Raw genomic sequence first — 10,438 nt, 5'->3', positions numbered from 1 at the left:
TGATAATGACACAGTTACTTTAATAAATGAAGTTTGATTGAAGGGTGATGTGGCTAAATTCTCAAACTCGTTTGTTCAGGATATCATCAGGAGTAGAACAGAACAAATATAGATCGATTCCATTATGAGTCAGGTGCATCTAATAATTCAAGAAAGGTTGACCAAGCTCTTCGCCAAGTAATGGTTCATCATTTAATTGTTTGGACGCGTCGAGGCTTTCAGGTAAAATTGTTGGAAGATTGTTCAGAAATGAAAAACTTTTTTGTAACAGCTGTTCATTGGAACTTTCTTCCTATAACATAAAAAAACAAACATACGAAATGAACTTGTTATAAGAAGAAGATTAAGAAATTCTGACTGGAGGTTAATGAGCTGCAGACCTTTTACTATTAGACTGTCCTGGAACTTATTTGCCCTTCTGGATTTTGTACTATGGACTCATGAGCATTTCCTTTCGAATGTCAAGTTGACAAATTATGTTAAGCGCACACTCTGTACAGGATCAAGAGAGTATAAAGTTCAAGGAATACAGGGAATAATGGTAAACAGTTGTTCATTAGTAGGTAAAGATGAATATGTATATTTTTTTGAAAAATTTTCAGGAGCTCAGAAAGCATTGTAGCAACAATAATGCCAAAAGAAAAATCATAAAAAAATATAAACAAAACACAAGAATTATTTTCGCACAAGGTTTAGAAACACAACCATTCACGATTTGATGGTCGATTGCTCTACTCATATGGCAACCTTGGTTGCTAGTCTCACATGAATAGCCTTGCGACTTTTCACTTTTGCTGCAACATACGAACTTACCAATACATAAGGAAACATTAAGGTATTTATTAGAGCGGCCCAGCTAGGAAGCTCCTTAAGCAAATATCAAAACAGCGGTGCTGTGTTTACACAGTTTATGCTCCTGACGATGTCCGAGTTTTGGAAAATTTAAAAGCCATCGTAATGCTATTGAACTTTCTGCACGAATGGGTCTAGGTCTACCTTTTCGGTGATTCTTCTTCATTTGATTGCATTTGTTCCGTTAATCACAATCTGCTTTAGTTAAATGGAATCAAACTTCCGGTATTAAAGAACGAATTTGAAATATACGTACTTTACATTACTAAATCGATATTAATTTGCATAATCATGTATTGCAAAAATAAATGTTTGTATTCTATGACAGGAACTTAGTGATATCCGCCGTTTTGTATTTTAGAACTTCCTAAAGAGCACATTCCGCCCTTCTGTTCGTCAGGAGAGTAATAAACCTCATGTAGGCATCATGTCAGCACTGTTTGTGGCTATTGCTTGGACGTTAACCATAACAGCTTTGTTTGGAAACATTTTCGTGATTTTTCTAATCTTCCTGAGAAGGAAACTTCGCTTAAGCAAACTCAACTGGTACATAATTTCCCTTGCTGTAGCGGATGCCTTGGTTGCCGTAAGTCTCTATCCTCCACTGTTTTTCTGTGATCGTTGGTTGTCCTGCCGAACAAGTATTATGAGAGCTTTTCGCTGGATCTTCATTTACTCCTCAGTATGCAATCTCTGCGCCATGACAGCTGACCGTTACCTCGCCATCACGAAACCCATGTACCACAGAGTCAAGGCATCGGAAAGGACTGTGGCCATTTGGATCGCAATTTCGTGGCTTTTTCCTATTAGTTTGCGTGGTATTGTCTTCACTCCCGTTTATTATCTGCATAAGAGAGAAGCATTCAAGTACTTTCTTCCTACGATAATCATAATATTTGAAGTTCTTCCTTGTTTGTTCATTTTATTCGCTGCCCTACGAATTAGCATTATTGCTAAAAGGGAACAAACGAAACACAAAAACAGATTGAAAGGAAAGGCAAAAAAGGAGAATCAGCGAGAAGGACCAAGAGCCTTGAAGATGATATTGATGGTTGCGTTTCTCTTTGTATTTTGTTATGCCTTGGAAGTTTATTACACGATGTGCAAAAATGTCTTAAAACTCTGTGATGACACTGAAATAGTTGAAATGATTCGTCGGCTCCTACTTATTGCGAACTCAGCCATGAATCCATTTGTGTACACTCTCCTGAGAAGGGACATAAAGGAAGAAGTGAAGAAACTAAAATTGTTTTGTAGAAAGGAAAAATCTGCAACTAGACAGGAAACTGTAGTTGATTCTGCGACACTCCCTCCAGAAATTCTGGAAAGGGAAGCACGTTCAAATGTGAATTTTGTATGAAAACCATTGAATGCATTTTTTTTCTCATAAGATCCGGCTTGCATTATTGAGATTGTAAAATAATAACTTTCGTGTGACACTCCTGGAATCTTAACACCAGGCGTTACATGATCTAAGTCTGAATATTTGCTGCACTTCATTATCTGTCTAGGATAAAATATCCATAACCAATATCCTGCTATTCATTTTTAAGCATAGCATCTACGGCTTGTTTCAATTTGAGCGTCTGCCGTATCCATTGTAATTCCATTTTTGTGAGACTCTTGTTCCATACAACAAGACATTTCGTGTTCTAGGATATTCCACCATTGCGGCCATTCCACTGTTCTATCATTCCGTCAAATAGGGTCACCTAGTTAAGCCTTGCTTGCTTGTCGAGTTTAGCGGCTCTTAAGGGTATTAGTATTGATTGAAACGTTAAGACGCCCTCTCGTAGAATAACGCCATCGTGTAATTATCATGAGATTTTTATAATCTTTTGTGGTGTCACCGCAAGAACTGAAAAATTATATCTCCTGATCTACGAGGCATAATTCGCTGATTTTAATCGGTAAAGTGCTCTTTTTTCGAAGAAAATTTTTTTTCTAAGTTTTCATGTTGTGCTAATCACACCCTTCAAGATATTTCTGCAAGAAAAAGCTTTGTTTTCCGCGCATTATTTTGAATTATTCTGAGATGTTTATCATTTTCTGCTGTACTCCGAAACAAAGAATACTGAGGTAGCACCAGGAAACAGAACGCGGAGGGTATTGAGGGAGACTCAATTAATTTTTTTGCCCGTTCCTTGTGATAAGTGTTTTTCTTTATACGTATCCTCTAAATTATTATTATTTTTTAATTTAGCTAGTTCGTATTGTCCGAGACATTTGAACGGATAAGTATCACACATTTTAAAGGGGGTCCTTTTGTTTCCGTACTAATTCATTATATTGTATGAATACTGTGTTGTTAATTTTAAAAACAGTCGTAGATCCTTTTCTTTACCTGCAGCAGCATATTGAAAAGTCGCCGGATGTATTTGTCTCATTAGTAAAAGGGTTGATCTTGAGATTGAGATCACGAAGTTGACTTCAAATGCCTAGTTCCTGAAGATAAAATTTTCACCTGAATGACACTGCTGTGATATCGGTTAGACACATCCTTTTCGATTTAGGTGGTGGATTTAACAAACACTGAATCATACTCAGATGGTTCAGCTTCTATCTTTCATTAAATTTAAATTCTAATAGTTGCCCATAGGGGCAAGCTAAGCTTGGTGAAAAAAAACAAAGCGCAACAACGTGTATGCGTCCAGATTGTTGATTTGATTCGAAAAACGGGAAATCAGGAGGCGTCGAGTGAGCACTGAAAATAATTTAAGAAACAACGGTCGCCATCTTATATCGAGCACACGGTAGATTTAAGGCTACAAAGTGTAATGGGTGATTACGTTCATGTAGGCATTCAATGCGGGCGTACTCATAGTCTCGCTAATACATCAACATCCTTCCTTGTTTAAGAAAAAGGAGAGCTTGTAAAAAGTACAGTAGCTAAGAGTAAACTTTCAAAATACCACAAAATTCAAACGCTCAAAGAGTTATTGAAAATGTCATGTCTACTGTACAAATAAACAATGTCAGGGTAAAGATTCCTCCGACTTGGGATCTCTACTTGGTCACGTAATCTTTGAAACGGATTGGCGGCTTTTGGCACTTAGTGACCGTCCAGAACTGTCAGTAGATGCAATTTTCTCGTTTACGCTACACGGTTGGCTGCGTACTATCGGAGGGTCTGTGGGTGGGCTACACACTTGTGAAGTTTCCTCTGGTAGCATCAATGGTGTCACGTCAAAAAAACGAAGTAACACAACGGGGGACCGGTCTCGAGCCTTTGGTCTAATGCTGGTCGGTCTTATATGCACGTGATTTCTTCTGTACCTTTCTTCATTCGGACCACTGGTAAGTGTTAGGACCCTAAATGTCAGTTACTCTGCCTAATTTCCAGTTCTGCGCTTCAGTGTGTTGGAAGAACGTTGACTATTGCTGAGAGCCTTCGGGACCTCCGGTCATAAGCTTTCTTAATACTGCGCTTACGTGCCTCCCGCTTCTCTTTCACAAGGGGGTTCTTTAGGCTACCGCTTATGCTAGGCAGGAAACTACGTGTTCTTCTGTTAAACATCATTTCTGCTGGACTAAGACCAGTGTCTTGACGAAGGGTGTTTCTTTGTTCTAACATCGCCTCATAAGGACCCCCCCCCTTTCCTCATGGGATTTTACGGGAAGAGATTTCATGATTTTAACGGCAGATTCTGCTTTTCCAATGGCTATCTGGTGCATTAGTGATGAGGTAACATGAGTCATACCCCAGTCCTCGACAAATGAATTAAATCCCTGCCTGGTAAACTGCGGATCTCCATCCGACACAATCATTCTCAGTATGTCATAACGAGCTCAATGTTTCTCGAGTAATGCTACAATACGTACATTTGTCATCGTTGTGAGTGAATCAATCTCGATGAAATTTGAGTAGTAATCTACCACCGCCAAATAGTGCTTTCTAGCACTTTTAAATAAGTCAATACCAAGCCTTTGCCACGGCTCGTCGCCATCACTGTGCTGCATGAGTGGTTCTGGTGGATTTCGTGGTTTTTTTTCCTGGCATGTTTCATACATGTCGGCTATTTGATTGATATCAGAGGCCATGTTGGGCAAATACACTGTTCCTCTGGCTCAGTGCAACATAGACCATCAGATTGATGGTCTCAGAGCCATGGGAATCACACCTGTTTTTCCTTTTATCAGAAAGTTCCAAGTTCCAAGTTTATTGGCTCTTCCAAAACAATTACTTACAATGAACACCACCAGAAAATTCTTGCTTTTCACGTGACGTCACAGATTATGCAAATTACTTGATCCGACATGTTGGTGTCCCTCGAAGCGTGTTATCACTTGTAAATTAGAGGGAAATATTATGCCATTTCTAGATTCCTTAATTCTCTGATAATCTTGCGACCTCTTAATGGATTCTGAATTCGAAGACGACTCGGAAAAACTCAGCAAAGCTATCCCAGTGCTTTCAGATTACGTGAAACGGCTGGAAACTCGAGTTGAAGAGCGATATTTAGCAAAAATATCTGTTATCGGAGTCGACCCGGCCAGCATCCCGAAAGAGCAGTTTAACGGGAATGTCTTGGTTCTGGAAACAAGCCATTATACGAGAAAAGAATTCAAGGCCTACAAAAGTTTGAACGCTTATGCAAGCGTGATGTTTTATATTGAGGCATTGACTCGAATTCATGGAAAGCTAGCATGTACCAGCGTAAAATGCACATGGCTTTTGACTACTCATGTCAGTGAAGTAAATTACGCGCCAGTGCAAGACATCGATTTCAGCTCAGCCAGGAAGCTCAAGGAAAATATAGATGGGAAAATATATACTTTAACCCCAGACTGCAAAGCGGACTTAATTGGTGACCGATCCGATCTATTTGTTAAGGATGATGAGGTCGAAAAATGTCGCCCCACAACAGAGGAACTGTCTGCGTTCTATGCGAAGCTAAATCAGTGTAGCTTTAAGCCTGCAGCACTGAGTTTGCAGGATGATTACGGAGGCCAGTTTGTAGTAGGAAGTAGAGCTGTTCGTCTGATTAAAGACTTATATGAGACTCAAAACCTCGATCTAAACTATCCTGACTTGCTGAGGAAATGCATAGCCGTGAAACTTGAATTAACTGTGGAGAACATTGCGCTAGTAGAAAAAGACACGCGCTCTCAGGCGAAATGCTCGAGTTTTTATCAACATCGGGCAGGCAGAATTGGGGCGTCTATGCACTTAGCAAAGCCTCCGCACTCAACGATAAGAACTATTTGTTACCTACATTTGTTCAAGGTAAATACAAAGGCAATCAAGCATGGTTGCAAGTATGAAGATATTGCAATTAAAGCATGTGTTGAAATGATGTCAACCAAGCATGTTCATTTTAAGGTTGAGAAGTGTGGACTTTTTATGAACTCACAGCATCCCATCCTCCATGCCTCACCTGACTTTTTGAGTTCATGTGATTGTTGTGGATTGGGCTGCGGGGAGGTCAAATGTCCAATGTCTATCCAAGACTGTGATTTTGATAAGTATGCCCTTGAGAAGTCCTCTTGCTTGGAAAAGGTAAATGGCAGTTTCAAGCTCATCAGAAGCACCAACTATTACTATCAGGTACAACAACAACTCTTTACTCTCAAAGATAGGAAACACTGTGATTTTGTTGTTTGTGCCACTGACAATGTGAATAACAGGGTAGTAATAGTAACAGAGAGGAATTTCCCTGATAAGCAGCAGCACCACCACACCGTCCTTCCTAGGCTAAATACCTTTTGGAGGTTATGCATCCTCCCTGAGATACTAGGACGTTGGTATACAAGGTGTCATGCTCCGGATGTCAAGCCTATTGTGGATGCAATCTGCTATTGTCGTACACCAGCAGACAACGATGTGATCACCTGCAGTAATGTGGAATGTCCCTATGCACAATTTCACACCTCCTGTTTGTCTCTTTGTGTAGCTGGAATACCAAAGTTATGGTACTGTCCACACTGTTTTCGGTTGCTCCAGTTCAAGCAAAAGAAAAAGCAGCAACCAAAACAACCTCCAGCCTGCCAAGCTGCTCTCCAACTAAATGCGATCTGTACATGTAAATCAAAGGCAGCACCTTCTGACAAGTTATTAGAGTGTCATAACAGTTATTGCACAAATGGGAAATTTTTCCACCTCAGCTGTGTTGGTTTAAAGAGAATGCCAAACAATGCCAAGACAACCTGGTGCTGCAAATTCTGTAAGAAAACTCCCTCCCCTCTTGTTCCGATTACACCTCCTACCACTTCTACTTCTTTACAAGAATTAGCCATGGCAGCTGACTCTGGGAGTGAATCCAGCAGTGACAGCAAAGCTGAAGATTCAGTAGACGATGATGTCACAGTAATCAATTTTGTTAAATGTGACATTAACAAGCAAGCTCCTCTTGCAAATCTTACAACATCTGACTACCAAATTATTTTAAACCCAACTGGCTGACTCACTTGTGACATCGTACAAAAAGCTCAGGTACTGCCGCACGAGGAAAATCAGTTAATTGAAGGATTCCAATCGTAATTTTGATGTAGTGTCTGGTGAATTTAAACAGATTTTACATACAGGTTCTGCTCATTGGGTGTGTGTCAGTAATATTGGTTGCCAATCCTTTGATGCAAATTTATACGACAGTCTCTATCAAGATGTCATTTGCCAGGAAGTGGTAGATCAAACAAATGATCTTCTAAGTGGTCGTTTGAATTCACTCAATCATGCACCAGTTCAACAGCAAAATAATGGTAATGACTGTGGCATTTTTTGCTATTGCTTTTGCCTGCTATCTTGCTAATGGCGGAGACCCTAGGAAGGTAACCTTTGATCCCTCAAGAATGCGTTCACATTTGGCTGAATGTCTGAGAAATGGGAAGATGAGAAACTTCCCAGTATTTTAGTAGTAACATGGACAAACCTAGAGCAATACTTGTTTATTTATAGGATGCAAGAATTCAAAGGAACAAATTAGTCATAGATCTAAGGGCTGGATGACCATATCTTTTGCGGTAAATAGGCCCAATAGTATTTGAGATTCTTCATATCACTGGGAAAAAAGGTGTTTGCTTCAGTGGTATATCATTGGTAAATACTGGGAATTAATTAATTTTTTACCAGGATAGTCTAATTGCCCTATTTATTGGAAAGATGGAATCGATACCAAATTTGAACAATGGGATATTGTCTGGTGGTGGTCCAACTGACATTGAGATAATTAAATACCTATATTTACCAGTGACAAACCACTTGGGAAATTAGTTCTTTTTCTGTTTGCATGAGTTGTTTGATAGTATGCAAGTTTTTGTTTGTTGTTTTTTTTTCTTTTTTTTTTTGGGGGGGGGGGGGTGGTTTGTGGGGGTCTCCTTAAACATAACAGGGGTGCTTTTCCCATCCATAAATTGGGCAATAAATTACCCCCAAGTGCTATGCCTTTAGGGTGTTCAAATTCTTTCGTATTTTTGAGGGGGATTCAGCTAGGGGATTTATTGATACTGACAGAGCTTCATAGTTTCACTCACAGTGCTGTCAAGAGTTACTAGATCCAAGATATTTTTATTTAGGTAAAACTTAAATTTTTATTTTACATTTCTCAGGGTGCAAAATCACTTAGCCCTATTTTTTGCCATCTCTGATGGGCTAATTTCTGTTTTAAGACCCCCTCTAATTGTTATGGGAGTTTCCCCTCCAGCAAATTAAATTAAAGCCTAGACAAGTTTCCAAGATGTTTAGTGAGAAAAAAAATACATTATTTTCAGCCAAGATACTTTGTCAAATCATTATACTGCATTATGCTATTAAATGGTACACTTAACGAGTTATATTATGCCTAATTTTTTTACCATGCGTTTGTACATGGGAAGGGGGCATTTTGATAACAGAGCTGATGAATATTTTCAAGAAAAAGAGGGGAAAAACATATTTCCACTGAAAGAAGTTCATTACAAAGTTAGGCTTGGGTTCCTGGAAACTAGGATCACACATGCATGTTGTTCAACAGACATTCTATTCGGCTCCACTATTTCTAGAAAGTAAAATACCTAGTCAAATGGGACTATAGGAGGGCATAAGTTAACAAGTGCTGAACACACCCTCAGAATTCGATCGATTAAAGGAACTTGTTAAAAAAAGTGATAAAAAGTGAAGTAAAATATCATAATTTATGATTGATTTGTAATTAAGATGCATTTTTTCAATTCCAGAAATGAGAGTGCTAGTGTCAGCATAACTGTCCAGAGTTTCTAGAGTTTCAAATAGTAATGCTTCAATTTTCTTTTAAAACATGTGCTTTGGTAGTTTTGGATAGCATTCGGGAATACTGTTCCAAATTTTAGCACCAACAATGGAAAAAGAGTTTTTATGATGATTGAGCCTAGAAGGTTCAATATAGTAGTTACCAGAAGATGATGAGCGAGTATTATACTGATGTATGTCTTGTGTAGAATTAAATAGATTACAGATATTTTGAGGTGCAGAGTTGGCGGTTAAATCAAACATTAAGATTGATGAAAGTTTGAAGTAGAGCATTGAGACTGGCAGAATGTTACATCGGGCGAAATATGAAATCGCATGCGTTCTGAAAGTCAGAAAATTGATGAGGCGAACGGCTCTCTTTTAGAGTATAAGAAGTTTTTCTAAATGAGATTTAAAAGCTTGGCCCCAGGCAATGAGGCCGTAAGATATATAGCGAGAAATTAATGAATTGTAAATACTTAAAAGTGTTTTTAAAGGGACAAAGTGTCTTAGTTTAGTCAATTATTTTATTACCAATCGTCAATGGCCAATGGTTTGGAAAAGCAATGACGTTGTTCCTGTTTTCAAGAAGGAAAGTATGACGGATAAGACCTGCTATCGTCCAGTTTCTGTTCTGACTTCCTTATCGAAATTATATGAGAAGGTGTTGTTCGATCAAGTCTATGAAGCCTTTTTATTGGCGGCTCTCACCCAATCTGTCTGGCTTTCTCAAGGGTCACTCGTGTTGCACGGCCTTATTGAAACTGACTGAAGATTGGAGAGCCTGTCTTGACAGAAGAGAGGCTGTTGCAGCGGTGGCTATCGACTTAAGTAAAGCTTTTGACTCTGTTTTGACACCCGCTTCCCCTAGCTAAATTAAAGGCATATGGTTTTACGCATGATGCGCAGGAAATTATGACCGCTTACCTTATTGGACGGAGACAGAGTTAAACTTGATGGTGTATATTCTTCGTGGAGAACCGTTAAAAATGGTGTACCACAGGGTTCCCTGTTGGGTCCACTCTTATTTAATTTGTATGTTAATGATCTTAATTATTTTATTGCTAATACGTCCTTGAGGCTATACGCTGACGACACTACTCATTACGCCTCTGATGTCTCACCAACAGTCTTGCAGTATATAATTAACTCTGATCTGAGCGTTCTATCAAGATGGTTCTAAATGAATTTCTTTACAGATTAATGCCGCCAAAACGCAAGCTATCGTTATTGGCCCGTCTTCATACCAGTATGATTTCCATCTTAAAGATTCTAATGTCTATACAAAGGGTACACTCAAAATCCAAGGGGTGGTCCTAGATAGCAAATTAACATTTAAAGCGCACATAAAGCAACAGCTGAATAAGGGATGCGCAAAGGCTTCGGCTTTGCGGAAAATACGTA

General features: G+C 39.1%; 1 protein-coding gene across 1 annotated transcript; it reads left to right on the top strand.

Moving 5' to 3' along the window:
- Nucleotides 1-1,225: 1,225 nt before the first annotated feature.
- On the top strand, nt 1,226-3,280 carry LOC111343076 (octopamine receptor beta-2R-like). Its single transcript, XM_022950220.2, has one exon. The coding sequence runs from the start codon at nt 1,280-1,282 to the stop codon at nt 2,210-2,212; it is 933 nt and encodes a 310-aa protein (XP_022805955.1). The 5' UTR covers nt 1,226-1,279; the 3' UTR covers nt 2,213-3,280.
- The last annotated feature ends 7,158 nt before the right edge of the window (nt 3,281-10,438 follow it).

Source organism: Stylophora pistillata, chromosome 7 (genome assembly GCF_964205215.1).
Source record: "Stylophora pistillata chromosome 7, jaStyPist1.2, whole genome shotgun sequence".
Taxonomy (NCBI): domain Eukaryota; kingdom Metazoa; phylum Cnidaria; class Anthozoa; order Scleractinia; family Pocilloporidae; genus Stylophora; species Stylophora pistillata.
The sequence above is the reverse complement of the archived record's forward strand: the minus strand, read 5'-3'. Positions and strand labels throughout refer to the sequence as shown.